The 23,648-nt window shown below is 41.6% G+C and overlaps 1 protein-coding gene across 1 annotated transcript in view; it reads left to right on the top strand.

The window, feature by feature from the left end:
- RIGI (RNA sensor RIG-I) overlaps positions 1-23,648 on the top strand; it is a gene marked incomplete at its 3' end in the record, with an annotated part of 83,402 nt that overhangs the window by 44,410 nt on the left and 15,344 nt on the right. Inside the window, exons 11-15 of the mRNA XM_082265782.1 lie at positions 995-1,157; positions 1,278-1,382; positions 4,001-4,158; positions 16,374-16,509; positions 17,673-17,815. Coding sequence (XP_082121908.1) covers positions 995-1,157; positions 1,278-1,382; positions 4,001-4,158; positions 16,374-16,509; positions 17,673-17,815 — 705 coding nt within the window. The remainder of the gene's footprint in view (positions 1-994; positions 1,158-1,277; positions 1,383-4,000; positions 4,159-16,373; positions 16,510-17,672; positions 17,816-23,648) is intronic.

Raw genomic sequence — 23,648 nt, 5'->3', positions numbered from 1 at the left:
ATCCAAGGACATGATGAGATGGGAAGTGCTATTCTGATGCACCAGGAATTTAGTTGGTTGTCTCCACGGTTTCTGGGATGCCACTGATTTTAATCTTACTGTGTCTAGCTCTGTCCTCCAAGTCAGCTATCTTCACTTTAAACCACTGGCGCTCATCCTCGTTAGCATCATGGGCATCAACAAAAAAAATTATCATAGTGGTAAACGCCTCCATTTTAGTCTCCACATGATCAACTCTATCCCCTATAGCTGTAAGCTCAGTGCTAAATGTCTGCATACAGAAGAGCATGTTAGAGTGTAACGTGCTCCGCAGAGTGATAAGCATATCTTTCAGTGTGGTTTCTAACACAGAATGGGTATTGGTGAGGAAACAATTATTGGAGTCAGGGAGCTTATCATGGTTAGAGTTCACCTCTGAATGTTGTTGTCTGTTCTCATCCATGCAGGACCTCACTTTATCTGGGCAGCCTGAAAGCGATGTCACAGGCTGAGAGTTTGTATAAGGCTGTGTAGAACTGCCATGAGCCTGTCTGCCCCCATGTGGGGTAGAGTGTGGGGCTGCCGAAGGAGAGGAGCTGGCGCCATCTTGTGGCTGGGAGAAGAATGGTGTTAGATTCTGAGGCTGATGCTCTTTCTTCCTCTTTTGGGTCATGTCCGCAGATATGTGGGGAGGTAAAGTCCCGCTGTCTGACGGAGCTCTGGGATTAGCTGCTCATTTTGGCCGAAGGCAAGCCACGCCCTTTTGGTGAATTTTTGACATTGCTTTTATCCTGCCAGGAGAAAGGTGTTTTAGGATAGCTGGACAAATGCCCAGTGTACATGATGCCTAAATGTTGCCAGTTTCAGAGGCTGATGTTTTAAAAAAAGGTTGCTTGAAAAATACAGTGATTTGTTAAAAGCTGCAGCATTCCCTGTTGTGTCAGCTGTAAAGTAACAATTCACTTTAAAAAAATACACTCATATTGACTTGTAATGATTTGTATTTAACAAACAGATCGTTGGTTTAACAGCCTCTGTGGGCACTGGAAAGGCCCGTTGTGCTGCAGACGCTGTGCACTACATCAGTAAACTCTGCGCCAGTCTGGACATTGAATGCATTTCTACAGTTAAACAAAATTTGGAGGAGCTGCAGAAAGTGGTGCACAAACCAGAGAAATGTAAGTACCTTACAGGAAAACTGTATATTTTGGACAGCCGTTCAAAAATATTAGACATTTGTATGTCTTCCAAGTAACCTCATAACTGCTGTTTCCTGTTTTATCACAACTTTTATACAGTTATTCGCGAAACAAAATGTCGAACGAATGATCCATTTGCTGAGATCATGTCTGAAATCATGACGGAAATTGAGCAGATGGCTAAATCAGTTTACCCATATTTAGGTAGGTTTGTGAGATTATAATTGCTGATGTAGAAATTAGACTGTTATGAGTATACATACCCCAGTTACATAAAGATAAGGGGTAGAATGGGGGGGCTGCCATTGTTGACTGACCTCAAAATGTTGGCTTTGGCTTCAATAGTTTTGGTGATACTAACCTAGAAGAAGCATGCAACAACAACAAAAGTCAAGGCAGACCGTCCGATCTGCATACTTGTGTAGCGCCACCCCCGAAGGAGCTGCTTAGTAAGTTTGGTTCCTCTGTTCTGCGCCTCGACTGCAAGATTAACCTCAACCCCTCTGACACACCTGGTTGAATGGAAATCAATGCAAAAACAAATAAGGACACAAGTGGAAAATATCTTTTATCCTGGCTGTGGAATATTGCCAGTGAATAGACACACACCCGAGGGAATAAACACACCTTTGCTAGACGATTATTCAGTTTATATATCAGTCAAAATAGCAAGAGTATAATCACAGAAGGGTCAATATCTGTGGTATACAAAAACAAACTACATATTAGGAATAAACAATACAACACCATACAATTCCACCTTAAGTAGACCCAACGGGAGGTTGGGTCTACTTAGAGGTTTCTTTCCCAAGTGAGCAGAGAAGGAAAGAGCAAGAGATACCACACATAAAATATAGGAATGACTCTACTGTTGGCTTGATAGGATCCTTACATTGGTGCACAGGAGAGGTATAGTCTATTTGGATGAAAAGTGCCACTTCCTCAAATACAATGAAATAGCGAGCAAAGTCCTCCTTTAGGAAATGGCAAAAAACCTGGACGGTCACTTTAATGTCAACAGATGGAAAAGGTGTGCTTAACCGCTTGCCGACTGCGCACAGTATATTTACTGCGGCAGTCGGCCCCGGCCAGGCAGAGTGACGTAGGTCTACGTCGCTCGCCTGTCACTCCTTCCAGAGCCAATAGCGGGCGGGCGCCTCGGCTCGTTCACGGAGGAGTGCGGGAGTGTGACTGGCGGACCCGATGTCCGCCGGTCACACTACGATCGCCGGTACAGCGGGAGAAAGACAGAGCGGCTTGTGTAAACAAGCCACCTGTCAGTTCTCCCTGTGTAAAAGTGAAGATCAAACAGTTCTACTATGTAGAACTGTTGATCTTTGTTTTTACACTAGTAGACCTGTCCCTGCACAGTTAGAATCACGCCCCTAGGACACACTTAACCCCTCCCTGTCCAATACTGTTAACCCCTTCCCTGCCAGTGTCATTTTTGCAGTTCCAGTGCATATATATAGCACTGATTACTGCAGTAATGTCACTGGTACCCCCAAAAGTGTCAAAAATGTCAGTCAAGGGTCCGATCTGTCCGCCGCAATGTCGCAGTACCGCAAAAAAAATCGCAGATCGCCGCCATTACTCGTTAAAAAAAAAAACACCAAAAATGACAAAAATCTTTCCCTTTGTTAGTAAACGCGATAACTTTTGCGCAAACCAATCAAAATACGCTTTTTGCGATTTTTTTTTACCAAACATAGGTAGCGTAAAACAAATTGGCCGAAAATTTTAAAAAATTTTGATTTTTACATTTTTTTTGGGGGAATTTCATATAAAAAAAAGTGAAAAATATTGTTGTTTTTGCAAAAATTACGCTCTTTTTTTGTTTATAGCGCGTGATCAAAAAATCGCACAGGTGATCAAATACCACCAAAAGAAAGCTCTGTTTGTGGGAAAAAAAGGACGTGAAATTCGTTTAGGTACAGCGTCGCACGACCGCTCGATTGTCCGTTAAAGTCACGCAGTAAAAAATCGCAAAATAACCCCTGGTCTTTTAGCAGGAAAATCCTCCGGTGGTAAAGTGGTTAAACTAGTAAGGTGCGACTGAATTTGGTCGAAATATGTCTCTTTAAGTGCAGAACTGAATTAGTATAAACATTTTTTTTATTCCTGGGTAGAATAGGCCTGTAGTCGAATGTATTCAGAATTCCTGACTACCAGGGACACAGAAAGCGTTAATGCACATATCCTATGTACAGTGAATCAATTGATTGAGTTGGAGTTTTTGGCAGAACACGTGGCTCCAAGCTCTCCCTCCCTGAGCATTCTGGGGGCTTTAGTTTGCTCAGCCACTCTTACCTGTGGCCACTTGTCTTCTGGGACCACATGTCCCAAGACCCTTTTCTCGGCCTCCATTGATTGGTCCCTTGCCACAGCCAATGAGGAGGAAAGGGGAAGAACAGAGCGGGCGTTGATCCCGGTAACAGTGAAGAGCCCGCAGCCATTCTCACCTGCTACGGCTCCGGTCCTCTCTCCTGGTCTCCCTGCTGACAGGAGGAGGGGTGGGGTGGGGGAAGGAATAAGCGGCTGGGATCAGACAGAGACGCTCGTTCAGCCTCTCCTGTCAGTCCACTTGGTGGTAAAAGGGGGGGCTGCAGAGAGCGTGTGTGTGTATGGGGAGGGGGGGGTGTTTGATAGCTCCAGGCTTCACTTGTTATAGGTGTGTGGCACAGAAAATACTAAAGACATTGGATAAGCAATACAGAAGGGGAGAGTTGCATTGCTGTCCGGTTTGCTGCAGTTTGTTGTATCTGGTTCTGAAAATCAGTACAAAGATTATTTTAATAGTAAATGCATCATTGTGGCTTTAGAGACTATGTCGGATATTCAGAGCCGGACTTTTGGAACCCAGAAGTATGACAACTGGATTATTGACATTCAGAAGAAAAGCCGTTTGCTGCAGCTGGAAGATAAAAAGGAGGAGAGTCGTCTGTGTAGTGCTCTGTTTACATATACTGAACATTTACGGGTATGTGCAGCTTTTATATTTTTACTTTTTTACTTTCCTTTTTCCACATTAATGGAAAGTTCATTGCTGGAGAGCAAATAATACATTTGACCTATTTATCAGCACTAAATTGCTTTAATTGTGTTATTTTTTAAACTCTGCCTATCCCTCCCAAGTTACAGCCAGTTCCTTCCAAATTCACCAATATGTTTGCTGATCAGGTCAGCTTTAGAAGATTTAAAAATCTGAAACCTACTGCTAGAACAGGATTATCTGTAAGGCTCCTTTCACACAGGCTATCCCATCATGTCCGCCTGTCAGTTTTTCAGGTGGACCTGATCAGACTCTCCAGTCTCCTTTTAGGAGCGGCGAATGTCAGTGGACAACTGCCATCCGATCCCATCCTGTCTACCAAAAACAGTAGGATGGTGGTCCTATTCCCCATCCGCCTGGTGGATCGGATCGGATGGCATTTGATGGAAACGGACAAGCGGTCTGTTTCCATCCAATTGCCCCATAGAGGAGGACAGGACTGTGTCTGTGGCCACTCTGCACAGCGGAGCAGACACGGACCTGTCAACCGCCTTTTCAGCAGGGATCAGCGGAAAGATCCCCCGCTGAGCAATCGGATGTCGCTTAGAGGAGGCGCCCATGTGAAAGGGACCTAAAGGTGTTTGTCTTTTAGTTAAAACCTGTGTTTTTTATTAGCTTTGAAGAGAGTTTGGAAATACTGTCAGGGTTTTATTGCTGTCTGTTACTCTGTTAGGGAGATTTTCCCTAATTTCCTATCCTGGTAACAGGGGGTCAGAAGGACTGTAAGTGATGGGAGGGAGAATCTTTACAATGGGAGCACAAACCGCAACAAAACTGATATTTGTTTTTATTTTACAGTGGAGAAGGGATGTGTTTTCCTGTACTGGTGACACACGTTCCTTCTCATTTTGGTGTCAAATGGATGTCCCATTCCTTCTTATTCTATCAAAATATAATAAAAATGTTTTGGGTGGTGTTGCACTTTAAAAAGAAAATTCCAGGCTAAAGAATAAGGTGGAGATCAGAGCTGCAAACTGATGTGTGTGTCCTCATTCCAGCTATTAAAGCTATCAGCACTCAAGTGTTTGTGTCAGTGAGTTATCCTAAAATATCTACATGGAAACCAACTGCTACTTTAAGACTTGGAGGAGGGATTTAAAAATGTGGTTAATGAATATATAAAACCAACATCTCATGATATTGCCTGCTGTATAACATATTTGTATGAAAAAGTATCCAATTCTCTTTGTACTGCTTCCTTTGTGTGAAATACCTGGTTTTCCTATTAAAAACTGACCCCACTAGACATGCAAGCACAGCGAGGTCAGATTTCTAGCTAAGCTGGGAACTCAACTTTTTCTCCTCGAATGACCCCCATCCCCCTGCACAGCAATTCACTGAGAAGATCAGTGTGCTGGTGTTTCTCCTCCCTAAATTCCCTATGCAACTGAGAACAGAAATGATGTGATCATTTATAAAAAAAAAAAAAGGGTAAATAAAAGGTATTTATAATGTTTTGATTTGTATACATATACAGTGCCTTGAAAAATAATTCATACCCCATAATTCCTACATTTTACAAACAAAAACGTAAATGTATTGTATTGGGATTTTATGTGATAGATCAACATAAAGTGGCACATAATTGTAAAGTGGAATGGAAATGATAAATGGTTTTCCATATTTTTTACAAATAATTTTGTGAAAAGTGTGGAGAGCGGACAGCTCACATGGAGGGAGGAGCCTGCTAATGGAGCTGATCCCGACGGCCTGCTGAGTCTCTGAGCCACCGCCCAGAGAGATGTGAGGGAATGCTCTCTCACCTAGCCTCGATGCCTGCCTAGCTGGATCCCGCTACCCCCCCTCCCCGCTACCCGGAGGCCCCGACCAGGTCCTGGTTGCCAACCCTCCCTGAGGCTTGGAGGAGGGAGGACGAGTACCCTGGGTCCCTCCTGGAGACTGGAATCGGCTGTGTATTGGAGAGGTGGCCGCCGAGCGCAGGGGCTGCTGAGACGCTGGGAGAGCCGGCGTCCAGGATCAGGAGAGAAGGTCTGATTGGAGTGAACACCGCCGAGGGGCCAGTGCTGGAGGGATCCAGTTTGGAGAGACCCAGCAACATTGGACATCGTAATCATCCCCACCATACCACTCTACAAGGAACGCCACAGATTAGCCGAAGGGGACTGGTGAGAGGGGAAACCCCCCAGAATTTTCATATGAACGATATCAAAACAGTCTTTCTTAAAAATACTATCATCATTTTGGAGTGTATAACTTAAGAGCTAATGTGACTGTGATGGAAAAGTGGTGTGGGACCTTGCTTGCTTGAGTGCGAGGGAAACCCCCAGAGAGGTTGTACGTTTATTTCTCAACATCAGATCTTCTTGAAAAGCACTGTCTTATTATCATCTATAAGTATGCAGCTTAATAGAACAGAGGGACTAATCTGAAAAAAGTGCGGGACTATGCTTACTTAAGCGAGAGGGGAAATCCCCTAGAACCCCCCTGCATTGGATCATAAAATCAGCCTTCCTTGAAGCACTGTTAAATTATCACCCAGGAGTATATAGCTTAAGAGTCAATGGGACTGTTGAGAAAAAATGTGCGGGACTTTGTTTACCAAAGTATGAGGGGAAACCCCTATAGAATTGCACTACATTTGATCTCATTCCTAGCCCTTCGTGAAAGTATCAGTATATTTTCATCTATGAGTTTATAGTTTAATGAGTCAGAGGGATGGTTCTGAAAATTGTGCGGGACGCTGCTTACTTGTGGTAGAGGGGAAACCCCCCAGGATTTTATTTCACATGATCTCAATATCAGCCCTCCTTGAACGTACTGCTGGATTATCTTTTATGAGTGTATAGCTTAAGAATTGTCGGGACTGTTTGGAAAAAAATGTGTGGGACTCTGCTTACTTATATAACTTAAGAGCTAATGTGACTGTGATGGAAAAGTGGTGTGGGACCCTGCTTGCTTGAGTGCGAGGGAAACCCCCCAGAGAGGTTGTACGTTTATTTCTCAACATCAGCTCTTCTTAAAAAGCATTGTCTTCTTATCATATATGAGTATGCAGCTTAATAGAACAGAGGGACTAATCTGAAGAAAGTGCGGGACTATGCTTACTTAAGCGAGAGGGGAAATCCCCTAGAACCCCCCTGCGTTGGATCCTAAAATCAGCCTTCCTTGAAGCACTGCTAAATTATCACCCAGGAGTATATAGCTTAAGAGTCAATGAGACTGTTGAGAAAAAATGTGCGGGAATCTGTTTACCAAAGTATGAGGGGAAACCCCTATAGAATTGCACTACACTTGATCTCATTCCCAGCCCTTTGTGAAAGCATCTGTATATTTTCATCTATGAGTTTACAGTTTAATGAGTCAGAGGGACGGTTCTGAAAATTATGCGGGACACTGCTTACTTATGGTAGAGGGGAAACCCCCCAGGACTTTATTGCACAGGATTTCAATATCAGCCCTCCTTGGAAGTACTGCTAGATTATCTTTCATGAGTGTATAGCTTAAGAATTGTCGGGACTGTTTGGAAAAAATGTGTGGGACTCTGCTTACTTAGGGAGGGGGGAAACCCCCCAGAATCCTCCTTTATTGGATATAATATACCGGCCCTCTCTGAAAGCAAAGACATATTGTCATCTATGAGTATAAGGTCTAAGAGAAGGTGGGTTTGTGTTGAAAAGGTTCGGGACTCTGCCTGTTTGAATGAGAGGGGAAACCCCCCAGAATCCTTATATGACCAATTTCAAATACCAGCTTTCTTAGAAAGCACTGCTACAGTATTTATTTACAAGTGTATGCTTAAGAGCTAGTTGAACGGTTCTGGAAAAAGTGCGGGACTCTACTCACTTAGGTGAGGGCGGAAACCCCCCAGATCTTACTTACGCGCATTGAGAAATGTGCGGGAATCTGAGTACTTAAGTGAGAGGGGAAACCACCAAAATTTTCATACGTTTGACTTCAACAACAGCTTCCCCTGGTAGCACAGCTATATTATCATGCGTGAGTGTATAGCTTAAGAACTAGTGAGACTGTCGTGGAAAAAGTGTGGGACCTCTCTTACTTGAATCACTGAATAAATGTATATGATATTTAGTTCATACTGAAAATAGAGACATAAGAGGAAGCTATACTGAGGGCTTATTCCCCAGAGCCGAATCCACAATGAGAGGTAAACCGGCAAAGGAAGTGGCAGGGAAGCCTCCAAAAACTACAGCAAGCCCAGGAACAATTAAAAAATACATGACACCTGAGGGAAAAGGTCAAAACACACAGCCAGAGGACCAACCGGTTGTTAGATCCAAACAAAATACAGAGGGAACCAAGAAAACTAAGAATCAAAAGCATATAGGAGTAAGTGGAGAAGAAAGCCTACAAGTGTCAAGAGAAAGCAGTATAACAATAGAGGATGGAGACATGAATAGAGAAGATGAATTCAATGAAAAAGATTATCCACCATCAAAATCAGAAATGCGGGAAATGTTTGCCAGCCTTGAAAGATCCATCAAAGCCGAGATGGCTACCTTACACGTCGACTTTGGGCATATTCTGGGCAGAGTAGAAGAAACAGAAGAAAAGGTTGAGTCCCAAGGAAAAGAACTAAAAAATCTAAAAGAACAAATGAGAAAAATGAAAAGGGAGCAGAGAAATATGTTATACAAAATCGAAGATCAGGAGAATAGAAATCGAAGAAAAAATCTGAGAATAAGAGGATTACCAGAGAAAGGGCCAACAGAAAAACTAGAAGAAACCCTGGAGAAGTTATTTAACCCTCTGCTGGGAAAGGCGACCACAGATAAAATTGAGTTTGAGAGAATTCATAGGTTGCGTAAACCAACCAATCTACCAAAAGAGAAAACAAGAGATGTGATTGTAAGATTCCATAAATACGAGACAAGGGCCCAGATCTGGGAGAAAATGAGAAGTAGACCGGAATTAAAATATGACGGGGAGGACATTCAGATTTTCCCAGACCTAGCAAAAGAGACAATTAACAGAAAAAGCATTCTTAGACTAATGGTAGAAATATTAAAGAAAAAAGATATACAATACTTTTGGAACTTCCCAGCAGGCCTAGGAGTGAGAAGAGATGGGAGGACAGTACTCCTTAGATACCCAGAGGAAACCAAAGACTTTTGTGAAGCAGTAAAAATCCCACTTATGGATATTCCAGGCTGGACAGACCAGGAGTGCCCAGAGGAAGAAGTTGATGAAGGAGAATTGAATCAGTGGAAACAGAAGAAAAAGATGAAAACAAAAGGATGAAAAAGGACTGGGGGGACCGGGGGGATTGGGGGAGGGGGGGAGGGCTGGCGGGAGAAGGGGAGGAGGGGAGGAAGAGCAAGTAAGAATAAAAAACGGGTGGCCCTATGGAGATCAGCGGGCCGTCACCATTAGACCCTACGGTAGGGAAGATGGGAGGGAACGGTGACCACTAGCAGAGCTCGACCTCGGCCACAAGTCGATTGGAAAGGGAGGAAGGAGAATCGACAACCCTGATGGAGGGACCGGGAATAGTTGGGGGAGGGGAGGGTAGGGGTGGGAAGAGGAAAGGGGAAGAAAGAGGGAAAAAGAAGTCAATAGATCAAAACGTCTCCTATAAGAAAATACAAGAATTAAGAGAACTCACAAGACAAGAAAAATCAGAGGGATTAATGCCATCTCTTAGGGATCCCTGGTGTTGGTTGAACAGTTTTTATGGCCACTTTAGAGGTGAAGAGATGATAGAGAAAGACAGTAATGAAGATTAAGAAACAATGGTTATAGTTAACATATTATCTTACAATGTCCGAGGTTTAAATTCTCCAGAAAAAAGGAAAAAAATTTTAAAAGAAATTAGTTATTTGAAAGCAGATTTGACATTCTTACAGGAGACTCATTTATCTCATGCATCTAATATCAGATTGTATTCTAAGAGCCATCCTACCTGGTATTACGCGGACTCACCCGTGAGGAAGTCCAAGGGAGTAGCCATTGGCATTTCTAGGGGCCTTGGATTTGTTCTAGAGTCGAGAAAGGTAGACCCAGAGGGAAGATACCTCTTTTTAAGAGGAAAAATAGGAGATGAAGATTTGACCCTAGTAAATATATATAGCCCTAATGAGAGACAAGTAGACTTCCTAGGTAAAGTACTGGAAAAATTAATGGAGTTTAAAAAAGGAGGAGTCATACTGGCAGGGGACCTCAATCTCTGCCTTGACCCTAAAGTAGATACCACATCAAAAACCCTACGGATAAATAAAGTACAGGCAAAGAAAATAAAGGAAAAATTATTTACAAATCAACTGACAGATATTTGGAGAATTCTCCATCCGAAAGATAGAGATTATACATGTTACTCAAGTGTACATGGAACATACTCAAGATTGGATTATATACTAATCGAACATAGGTGGATCGAAAGGGTAAGCGAGGCAGAGATTGGGGTCAAGACTTGGTCGGACCATACCCCCATTATGGTAAAAATAAAAATGGCGAAAGAGCGACCTAGGATGGATGCTTGGAAAATAAATGAGGAGATTTTTGGAGATAAAAAGTGGGAAAAAGAAATAGTGAAAGAGTTGGAATTCTATTTTCAAATAAACGATACAAAAGATGCACCAAAAGACATAGTATGGGAAGCTCATAAGGCTTATATGAGGGGCATATTTATCTCAAAGGGGACCCAAAGGAAAAAAGAAAGAATAAAAGATAAGATTAGGCTAATGACAGAAGTACATCAATTAGAGCAAAAACATAAAAATACACAAGATATATTAATAAATAATTTACTTGAGGTGAAGAGAGAAGAATTGAAAGATCTGCTAGAACAGGAAATAAAGCAGGAAATGAAAAGATGCATAAAAGAAAAATACATTGAAAGTAATAAGGTTGGGAAAAACCTAGCAAAAATCCTGAAAAAGAAGAAAGGAAAAAATTTTGTAGATAAAATTAAAAATAAAAATGGGGAAATAATTCAAACAACGACAGGAATAGCCAAAGAATTCCAAAACTACTATGCAAATCTTTATGCAGTAAAGAAAGGTGAGATACAGGGGAATGAAACAGAAAGGAGGGAGAAAATCAAAAAATACCTTGTAGACGCAGGACTGACAAAGATAGATGAGGAAAAGTTAACATTCTTAGAAAGACCAATCTCAGAACAAGAAATAGAGAGAGCCATTAAAGAAACGAGTCTAGGTAAAAGCCCAGGACCGGATGGGTTTACCATAGGTTATTATAAAAAATTTAAGGACATTTTAATCCCAAGATTTAAAGAATATATAAACGGAATAGGGACTCAGTACGAGATGAGTAGAGAGGCCCTGTCAGCATCAATCACAGTTATACGGAAAAAGGGAAAAGACCCGTTACTATGTTCTAGTTTTAGACCCATCTCCCTACTTAATGTTGATACTAAATTATTCACAAAAATTTTGGCCACTAGAATGAAGAACCTAATGGGGGAGTGGATACACAATGATCAAGTAGGATTCATTCCGGGGAGACAGGGACAGGACAATGGGATAAAAACTATACTGTTGATAGACCATATGGTAAAAAGCAGAGCTCCCAGTCTACTCCTGTCAATAGATGCGGAAAAAGCATTTGACAGGGTAGACTGGGAGTTCATGATAAACACCCTAGTGGAGTTGGGAATAAAACCTAGAATGTTGGCCTGGATCAAAACTTTGTATAATCAACCAACTGCAAAGGTAAAGGTCAATGGAACTTTGTCAGACTCGTTTAAAATGCTCAATGGAACAAGACAAGGATGTCCCTTGTCTCCGATGTTATTTGTCTTATCTTTGGAATCACTACTGGCAACTATTAGAAATAGTGTGGACATCGGGGGCATAAAGGTGGGACAAGTGGAGCATAAGGTATCTGCCTTTGCAGATGATATCCTGCTTTACATAAGTAATCCGAGGATCACTTTGCCCAACATAAATAAAATAATGAAACAATATGGAGAACTATCCAATTTAAAAATTAATCAAAAAAAATCAGAAATATTAAATATTAATATCCCTAAACAAGAAGAGGAGATGTTAAAAAAAGAATTTCAGTTCAACTGGAGAAAAGATGAGATTAAATATTTAGGGATAAAATTAACCCCAACTCCAGAAAAACTCTACAAAACAAATTTTCTAGAACTTCTGAATGAAGTAAGATCAGAATTAAATAGATTATCCCCGAGAATCTTTTCCTGGATAGGGAGAATAAATACGATAAAAATGATAATCCTGCCCAAAATTATATATAAATTCCAGATGATTCCGATTTCATTACCTCAAGTATTTTTTAAAACACTTAAAAGATTAATATCCCACTTTATTTGGAAATACAAAAAGCCAAGGGTAAAGTACACTACACTATGTAAAGGTAAGGGACAAGGGGGACTAGCCCTACCCAACTTTAAAAATTATTATTTTGCAGCAATACTCACAAGGGTGATAGAATGGACAAAAAAAATAATGATAGAAATTGGGTGGTAATAGAAAGCACGATGAGTGGTACACACCTAGCAAAAGTTATATGGATACCTGAGAGGTTTAGAAATCTGGACACTAACACGCATATAATCACAAGACATGCTATTAAGGTTTGGGATAATATACATAAAAAAGAAAATTGGAAACACAATTCACCACTGATCCCGCTACAGGGCACAAAATTTTTTGCACCAGGGGAAGAGAAGGAATTAAGTAAATGGATAGAAGAAGGAGAAGCACAATTAGGGGATATAGTAGAGAAGGGGAAAATTATAACCTTGGCGGAGCTGAAACAAAGGAAAGAAAACTGGAAGATTAAATGAGTGGAGGTATATCCAACTAAAGCACTTCACATTGTCACTACCGCAGCCATTGAGAGATATAAACGACCTCCGCCCTTTTGAGCAATTATGTCTTAAGGATAAGATAATAAATAATATTTCGAATGTGTATAAAATACTGTTAACAATAACAAAAGAGAGAGGAATATCATTAAAAGAAAAATGGGAAAGAGACCTCGGCCCGTGTAGTAACAACAAACAGTGGGATAAGAGCCTTCAATTAGTACATAAATCCGCGATAGACACCAACACGGAGGAGATGAACTATAAATTGATCACAAGGTGGTACAACACTCCTGATAAGATGGGAAGAATTCAGGTAGAGAGTTCAAGACTTTGCTGGAGGGGATGTCAGATGGTAGGGACTATAGCCCATATATGGTGGGAGTGCCCAAAAATTAAAGTATTCTGGAGCGAAGTTATAGAATTGATAAGTAAAATTACTAAAATAGATATTCCCTTGGATCCTTGGAAATGCATGCTTCATGGAACCCATATGTCAGTGAAGCAATATAAAAAAACATTACTCCCTCACTTATTAAACTCAGCTAAGAGCTTGATTCCCTTTAATTGGCAAAAAGAAGAGGCCCCCTCCAGGAAAGATTGGCTGTTAAAAGTAGAGAAAATAAGAAAGTTGGAGCAGCTGAGGACCTGGGAGGAGGAGGAACAGGGGAATGAAGAGGAGATTTGGGATGAGTGGCAAGAGTTTAAGGACACAAGGGAATACAGAGAAATAATAGGAGTCGAATGATAAGAAGAGACGGGGGGGGGGGGGGAGGGATAAGGAAGGGAGGTGGGGGAAAAAAGAGGGATAAAAGGTAATATGTGTAAAATGTATATGAAAAAATTCTCCAGCGATTGGAGTGTTGTAAATAATTTTTTACCTGGAAAATTTAATAAAGAAATAAAAAAAAAAAAAAAAAAAGTGTGGAGTGCATTTGTATTCAGTCAATACTTTGTATAAACACCTTTTGCTGCAATTACAGCTGCAAGTCTTTTTGTCCTTTATGTCTCTACCAGGTTTGCACATCTAGAGAGTGACATTATTGCCAATTTTTCTGTGCAAAATAGCTCAAGTTCTGTCAGATTGGATGGAGAGCGTCTGTGGACAGCAATTTTAAAGTCTTGCCACAGATTCTCAATCGGATTTAGGTCTGGACTTTCACTGGGCCATTCTAACAGATGAAGATATTTTTTTTAAACTAAACTGTTCCATTGAAGCTCTGGCTGTATGTTTAGGGGCATCATTCTGCTGGAAGGTGAACAACCTCTGCCCTAGTCTCAAGTCTTTTTCAGACTCTAACAGGTTTTCTTCTAAAATTGTCATGTATTCAGCTCCATCCATCTTCCAATCAACTCTGACCAGCTTCCCTGTCCCTGCTGAAGAAAAAAATCCCCACAACATGATGCTGCCACCACCATGTTTCACTGTGGGGTTGGTGTGTTCAGGGTGATGTGCAGTGTTATTTTTCCGCCACACATAGTGTTTTGCTTTTAAGCCAAAAAGTTTAATTTTGTCTCATCTGATCAGAGCACCTTCTTCCACATGTTTTCTGTGTCCCCCACATGGCTTCTAGCAAACTGCAAATGGGACTTCCTATGGCTTTCTTTCAACAGTGGCTTTCTACTTGCCACTCTTCCATAAATACCAGATTTGTGAAGTGCACAACTAATAGTTGTCCTGTGGACAGATTCACCCACCTGAGTTGTGGATCTCTGCAGCTCCTCCAGAGTTACCATGGGCCTCTTGGGTGCTTCTCTGATTAATGCTCTTCTTGCCTGATCTGTCCTTTTAGGTGGATGGCCATGTCTTGGTAGGTTTGCAGTTGTGCCATACTCTTTCCATTTTCAGATGATGGATTGAACAGAGCTCTGTGAGATGTTAAAAGCTTGGGATATTTTTTTATAATCTAACCTGGCTTTAACTTCTCCACAACTCCCTATCCTTAACCGGTCTGGTGTGTTCCTTGGCCTTTATGATGCTGTTTGTTCACTAAGGTTCTCTTAACAAACCTTGGTGGGCATCACAGAACAGCTGTATTTATACTGAGATTAAATTACACACAAGTGGACTAATTAAGTGACTTCTGAAGGCAATTGGTTCCACTAGATTTTAGTTGGGGGTATCAGAGTAAAGGGCTGAATACAAATGCATGCTACACTTTTCAGATATTTATTCGTAAAAATTTGAAACCCATTATCATTTTCCTTCCACTTCACAATAATGTGCCACTTTGTGTTGGTCTATCACATAAATTCCTGATAAAATACATTTACGTTTTTTTGGTTGTAACATGAGAAAATGTGGAAAATTTCAAGGGGTATGAATACTTTTTCAAGACACTATGTTTTTGCCTTTCATTTTTATTTAACAGTAAATGGGTTGTTTTACAAGGTGAGGGTTTTCATACACTTTTAAGCCTAAAGGCGATGCAATGCCTGTTAAAGAATTTGTGTAACTGTGAATATGTGCACAAAATTGATGCACATGCTCACTCCAAAGACATGCTGGTAGGTTGATTGAATCCTGTATAAAAAAAAAATTGGCCCTACTGTGTATGTATGTGAGTTTGGGACCTCAGATTGTTCCTCGAGGGCAGGGACTGATGTGAATGTACAATGTATATGTAAAGCGCTGCGTAAATTGACAGCGCTATACAAGTACCTGAAATAAAATAAATTGTGCATACCCACAAAACTGCTGTTGAAGTAAGGATACATTCTTGCCCCTGTCCTAGGATAACTGCAATATCATACATATTTTATAAATAAATATACATACAGTATATTGGTTTCAAGGAAAATATTGATGATGGACTATAAAACTGAAGAGGGTGAGTCTTAAAAAAACAGCCCCGTCACTGGTTGTAAAAAATAGGACATCTGCAGCAGGATCTGAAGATTAGATGAGGGGATTGGGGGAGGGGGGGGAGGCTGTTGCCCATCTTGCCACAAAACTAGAGGTCAGGACCCACAGTTATTGTGCAAGTGTGCCCTACTACTTGAAGATTAGAATTGAGGTTCGAGTTTGCAGTTTCTCTGAGTTTGTAGAAGATCTAGCTGTTTCAAAATTCACCATCCTGAAGAATTTTTGTGCAGATTCACCTGGCAGAATATTTTAATAATGTTTTATTCACTTGTTTATTGGCACAGTATTGACTGTATTTGCAATGATTTAGTTCTTCTTTTTTTTTTTTGTTTCAAGGAAGTAAGTACGACCACACACAATATTAGGGAAATGCATAAAAGGGAATTCTAGCATATACAAAGGAATCTAATGCTGAATAAACTTTTCAAAAGTTTACAGCACCAAATCATGTTGTTTGGTTAATCTGCTAATATTCCTAAAACCCTGTTTTCTTTGTTGTAACAGAAATGTAATAATGCACTCATAATTAATGAGGATGCCCGTACCCAAGATGCTCTGGATTATTTGCAGAACTTTTATACCAATATCAAAAATGGAACATTTACAGACATTGAACAGAAGCTAGTTAAAAAGTTTGAAGGTAAAGATAACAAAGACCTGCATTAATATCGTGCTCCGGTGCCATACTAAGGCTACACAGTGCCCTAGCAGACTAAGGCCTGACTGCTCGCCCAGCTCTTCTGCACCCTTCTACTAGTACTACAAGGTATAAATATACCTAAAAGCAGGTGGTGGCTTATCAGAATTGCTCTGCCCCAGAAAGTGTGCTCCTTACCAGTACTGAACAGTGTGGTGTAAAAAAATCAGTCACTTTGGAAGGAAAATACCCAAATGCTGGCAAGATGGGTGGTTGAGCAGTCTTTTCCCTCTCTGTAGGCACTGATCAGTACAGGCCCTTCAAGAGGGGAAAAGAGCATAGATTACACTGGTCAACTTGCTGCTCTGGGCATACCTTCTTACCTTATGCCATGTCAGTATTTTAGTAATAATCTGCGCTAGATTTTGTAGTTGGAGGAAGCATCCAGTCTGTTTTATACGTAGAACTATTTTTTAGCTGTACAGAGGAGCAAACAAGAGAACAGGAAGATGGTTTCATGTGTTCAGATCTATAAAGAGCATTCTGTTTCCTCTGCACATCCCCTGCGCCATCTTTCCCTTACAGTTTTCTCACTGGGTTAAGTCACAAATGTGATGTTCCCATCAAGAAGCACCGAATTAGAATGTCTTGATTCCTAAAGTCTTGCTTGGACACAATGAGGTCTATTCATAAAATGTTTGGTTGGATGAATGTGAAAAGCAATGCCCAGCACTAACAAATTCTAGCCATATTTTGCCTAATACAGTGGGAGCTTGTGATTATCAATTCCATCTAGTGTGTTTTCATTCCTGGTTGAGGTATTTCAGAAAAAAATTCCACATTATGGGAACTAGATGGAGCTGAGGATCAAGGTTGGGCAAATGCTTGTCACATCCGTCCAAAGATTTGTAAATAGACTTTCTGCTGTGTAAGAGAGAACTGATACTGAAGTTCAGTGATTTAGATATAATGGATATGGTAATTATAGTAAGACTGTGTAGGGGCTACCCTTCTGTTACTTAAAATGTTGTAAAGCCATGGTCCTTATTTAAAATGAAACCTTCTGTTTGTAGCTGATATGCAAACAATTTGGATAACTAAAATACATCTCTTAAGAAAAAGTTTAGGCTGGCAATTTTCTAAACCCATTATTTTTCTTTCCACAGTTAAGTTGCCACAACTGTTGGAAATTGCAAAGGATAATGAAAATCCAAAGCTGGAAGAGTTGGAGTTTATCCTGTCTGAATCCTATCATGAAAATCCAGAGACACGCACACTGCTCTTCGTGAATACCAGGGCTTTAGTAGCGGTAATTATAATTTTTACTTTTCCTGGTTTAATTTTTCTTATTCACTACAAAGCATAGAACATGGCTTCCGTTATTACAGTAATTATTAAATAGATTTCCTGGATACAAAGATCAAAAGTATAGAACGATAAATGCAATAGTGTTCAGTAACACCGTTGGGTACAATACAAAACTGAACATATGCATATGTTAAAAAAAAAAAAGGACCGACAGGAATGGAAGGAAAGGGGTTAGTCTCTAGATACAAAGTGAACACAGATCAGGCGTGAAGAAAGTGGGTCACCCAAGGGTGCCAAAGCTTGGTGTATACAGATGCTCTATCCTGCAGGGTGGCTTCTATTTTTACATGAATCATAGCCTGCATGACCCAATTTTTAGTATGGATGAGGCTCAGCCTAGGAGTTTTACAGGCTTTTGCCAGCTTCTGGTTAGCAGCTGTGGTGACCTGCAGAATAAGTTTGAACTGCCTGTTACAAAGTTCAAAGGCATTCCTTTTAAGAAGTGCAACAGTAGGCTCAGGGAAGAGAGGTCTGTCAAATGTTGTTGAAAGGATTCCAAACACTTCAGTCCAGAAGTCTCACACCAGGGAACTTGCCACCAAATGTGGAGATGAGTTCAGTCTCCCCACAACCCCAAAAACAGGCGGATGGATAAGTAGGAACAAATTTAGCAATCCATTCAGGAAAGGATTGAGAACAGGATTTGATGGCCTCCCAAATAAAATAAAGAATATTCGAGGGGGAATGTGGATACGTCTCATGTGGGAATACAACCTAGATATATGGCCTGGAGAGTTGAAATCTTTAGAAAACATGCCCTCAAAGGATGACAGCTGATCTAGGGATGTCCCCAACTAGACCATAGGTAAATTAAAATGTTTGACTTGAAGGTACCTAAACACCTCTGACCGCTGAAGTATACAATTCTGCTGAAGGGCAGTGAAGTGTAAAATCCCAGTATGGCCAATATAAGCGAGTGATATTCAATGCAGACTAGGAAGCAAACGATTGTGGTGACTCAGCCGCCAGATAAAACAATGAATGCTTTTTAAAAGATAGCATGGGGCAGTGCTCAATTATACTTTTACAACTGCCAAAAGCATGTTCTCTGGTTTTTCACTTTTTTTACTTTTATTTTTGTGATTTTTGAAAAATCACTGTTACATACTGTATATGCAACATAGTTATGGGCAGAGGTGTCACACTTATTAGAAGACCAAAAGTCTTATAAGTTTGCCTCTGACATCTGCTAACATTGTTACTGTTGATAGGTTTGTGTAATGTAAAGTCACCTATACTGTAGCAACCAACCCAATTTCAACTGATCTTAGTATAGTAAGGAAAAAGGCAGATTCTTATTGGCTGCTGTGGATTATTGTCTTTGCACATAATCATTGCATTTGCACTAGCTTATTAAACAAGTAGGCTTGTTCTTGTTTTCAACATGTACAAGCAGCTTGATACATGGGGCAATTTTACCGCATGTGCATTTGGTCTCTCTATAAATCATGTATTGGTATGTGCCTGTAATAAAACATGTGTTTCATATTTGTGTTCTCCCATGCATTTGTACCTTTGTACTGATGGGGTGTACATGAAAAATTGATTTTTAATTCATACTTACTTGTAAAATCTATTTCTTGAAGTATAGGACACAGAGCCATAAATCATAACATATGGGTTATATAGCCACCTATAGGTGAAGGACACTGGCAACCAATCAGAATTGATAACCCTCTATATAAACCCTCCCACACAGGAAGTACCTCAGTATTGTAGCAAGCAATAAAAGACCCCATAGAAGAGGGGAGGGACCTCTGTGTCCCGTGATGTACTTCAAGAAATGGATTTTACAAGTAAGTAAGACTTAAAAATCAATTTTTCTTTTCGTACATCACGGGACACAGAGCCATAAATCATAACATATGGGACGTCCCAAAGCAATGCATCTGAGGGGAGGGGGGACACCAAAAAATACCGCTATCTGACCCTTAACTTGAAGGATTACACCACCGCCTGCAGTACACTGCAGCCAAAAGCAGACTCCTCCTGGGTCCCTACATCCACTCTATAGAAACGAGTGAATGTATGTACCGACGACCAGGTAGTGGCAAATCTGAACCATAGAGGCTTGATGGAGATGTCCCCAAGAGGCATCTAATGTGCCTTTACAGGAAAAGGTGGGACATTTCCTACTAAAACCATACGCCTTGGTAATAACCTGGAGAATCCAACAGGAATTTTGGGGCCTTCTGGCAGCACAAACAAGCTCTCGGTCTTACGAATCTGAGCTGTTTCCTGTAAATAAAATTTAAGTGTACGCATTACATCAAGGGAATGCAATAACCTTTCCTACTTTGAGTGAAAATATGGAAAAAAAGAAGGTAGCATAATGTCCTGATTCAAATGAAAGGCGGACACTACCTTGGGCAAAAAATCTGGGTGAGGACGTAAAATCACCCTATCTTGATAAAATATCAAGAATGGCTCTTTACAAGAGCTGCTAGTTCTGATACCCTTCTAGCCGAAGTTATCACAATCAAAAAGACCAGTTTCTTGGTCAAAAGAACCAGGGGAACCAGCCCCAGAGGTTCAAAAGGCTGTTTTTGCAAAACTGCCAACACCAAATTTAAGTCCCAAGGACACAATGGTGGCTTCACTGGTGGAAGCAAACGCAATATTCCCGGACGAAGGTTTGAACCAACGAATGGGAAGCGATCGGTTCCTGGAAAAAAACGATAAAGCTGAAATCTGCCCTTTAATCGTGCCCAGCTAATTTCATATCTACCCCTGCTTGCAGGAAGGATAGAATTCTCCCGATAATATATGTGCAGGGATGCCATTTCCTGGCTTCACACCAGGCAATGTAGAATTTCCAGACCCTGTAATAAATATTTCTAGAGACTGGCTTCCTGGCGTTTATCAGTGTATGAACTGCGGGGCCAGACACACCCTGCTCTTCGAAGATTAATGCTTCAATAGCCAAGCCGTCAAATTTAGAGACTGTATAGCAGAGTGGAATATCGGACCTTGAGAGCGCAAGTCCGGACGCAGTGGAAGGACCCAAGGCCTTGTCACTGCCAACCTCTAGATTTGTGCATACCAAATCCTCCTCGGCCAAGCCAGAGCTACCAGAATTACTGGTTTCCCTTCCATCTGGTTCCTGCGCAACAAACGCAATATCAGCTGTACCAGAGGAAAGGCATAGATCAGGGAATACTCCTCCCAAAGAGTCACCAAAGCATCCACTCCGACTGCGAGTGGATCCCTGGTCCTGGACAAAAATCTTTCCAATTTGTTGTTGAACCTGGATGCCAACAGATCTACGTCTGGGACCCCCCCAGCAGATCAATTGAAAAATCTCAAGATGTAAAGACCATTCCCCCGGAAACGTCTGTTGATGGCTCAAGAAATCTGCCTGTCAGTTCTCTATTCCTGGAATGAACACTGCTGTCAGGCATGGCACAAACTTCTCTGCCCAGGACAGGATAATATTCACCTCTTTCTGGGCTGATAGACTCCTTGTGCCTCCTTGATGGTTGACATAAGCCACAGCTGTGGCATTGTCGGATTGCACCCTGACAGGGTGACCCCGAAGTCTGGGCATTCAGAATTTCAGTGCCCGACTGACTGCACGAATTTACAAAATATTGATGGGGGAGATGACTCTCTACCCAAGACCATTTCCCATGGACAGTGGCTTCCTCCAGAACCGCTCCCCAGCCGGAGAGACTGGCATCTGTAGACACCACCTTCCAGGTCACTGGAAGAAAGGATTTCCCCTTCTCCAGATTTCTGGTCAACAAACACCAATTCAGACTCTGTCGTACTCTTGGTAGCAGAGATATGAACTGGTCCAAGGACTGAATTTTTCCGTTTCACGCAGACAGAACGTTGTTCTGCAAGGGTCTGGCATGGAATTGAGCATAGGGAATTGCCTCGAATGTGGACACCATCTTCCCCAGTAACATCATGCTAAGACGTATAGATGGATATCTTAGTCTTACTATAGACCGAACCTGAACCTTCAGGTCTGAGACACTTATCTTGGCACTGTGTCGACAAGAAGCCCAAGGTATTCCAGACGCTGGACTGGCTGTAATGCTGACTTTGCTAAGTTCAGTATCCAACCCAGACATTTCAAAAAATGTACAGTCTGAAAGATATTTTGGCTTAGAGACAACGCCTATCAATCTAATAGATCGTCCAGATATCCTATAATCGATATCCCTCGGGACCTTAGAACAGCCAATACTGGAGCTAGGATCTTTGTGAACACTCTTGGTACTTTGACAACCCGAAGGGCAGGGCCACAAACTGGAAATTATGGTTTCCATCGCATAACAAAGGAAACTTTGGTAGGTCTGAAATATAGGCACATGAAGATATGCATCCTTGATGTCTATGGATGCTAGAAATTCCTCTCCCTGCAGGGAGGCTACGAATGAACAAATTCATTCCATGTGGAAAGAACGAACGTTCAAAAAACTGATTCAGCACCTTGAGATCCAAAATAGGTCTACCATCCCCGTTTGGTTTGGGAATTACGAATAGGTTTGAGTAAAAACCCTTGAACCTTTTTAGTTTTTCTGGAACCTCGGTTATCGCCCTCTGAGCTCTCAGCTGGTCCAATTCCTGAAAGAGACATCTTTCTTTTAGGGGATCTGTTGGTATACTTGACCTCACAATCTGAGGATGCGGGAACACCCGAAATTCCAGCTTGTATCCCTGTGAAATGGTGGAGACAACCCAGTTGTCTTGAATTAACTCCACCCATGCCCCTGAGAACTGCAGGAGCCTTACCTCACCCCCCAGGCGAGTGGGGGCGCCCCTTCACTGAGAGGGATTAGAGGAAGACTTGGCTGATCTCTGGGCCTAGGACTTTTTCTGACCTTGCCCCGAAGGCTTGGGTCCGGATGCAGACGGTTGAGGCCGTCGCCACTACCTGGAACTGGAAGCACTGGTATTATGTGTGCTGGGGATCTTAAAGGAAGGATGCCTGTTCCTCCTCTTTGCAGGTAGCAACACACCCCCCCCCCCCGAGATCTTTTGGATATACTTATCCAGATCATCACCAAAAAGGCATTCTCCCTGAAGGGGGAAGCTAGCCAGTAGTTTTTTACATGGTAATTTCTGATTCACTGTCATCAGAGCAAACCGTGACATTTGCCTTATGGAGTCTGTAACAGCACAAAGTGCGAGGTAGATCTGACAGATCTTCCACAGATTCTCCCTGAGAAGGAACTGTCTTGGCCACTCGCTTTATGCGGTCTTTTCAAAGACTGACACACTCCTATGGCGGCTACTGCTGGTTGTACTGCAGAACCTGCAACCACAAAGGAGGCCTTCAATAAAGATTAAAACTTTTTATCTGCTGGATCTTTAAAAACCTAGGCATTATCAACAGTACAGGTTAAATTCTTGTTAACCAAAGAAATGGCTGCATCCACAGTGGGAATTTTCCATCTCTTAGAAAACGTATCCTCCATAGGATATAACAATGAAAACCTTTTAGGTGGAACAAACATCCTTTCCGGATGATCCCAGTCATTATACACTTCTTGCTCCAAGAGTGGATGCATGGGAAATGACCGAGGACTCTGAGGAGGGCGCAATGAGCCTAGGGAGGAAAAAGAGGTTTCAGTTGTCTCTAAGGGGGAGTTTAAACTTAGTCCGGACCATCTCGGCAAGAGACTGGATAAACAATCTCTGGGGTTGAGAGGCTAATGGAGATTCCTCTGACTCGGACTCACCGGAAGGGGAACTTTCAGCTTGAACTTCTATAGTCACCATCCTCTGCCCAATCCTGAACTGATTCAGGGGGCGGCTCAGGA

This window comes from Pelophylax lessonae, assembly GCF_965119305.1.
Source record: "Pelophylax lessonae genome assembly, chromosome: 1".
Taxonomy (NCBI): Eukaryota; Metazoa; Chordata; class Amphibia; order Anura; family Ranidae; genus Pelophylax; species Pelophylax lessonae.
This window is presented reverse-complemented; position numbering and strand designations above follow the sequence as displayed.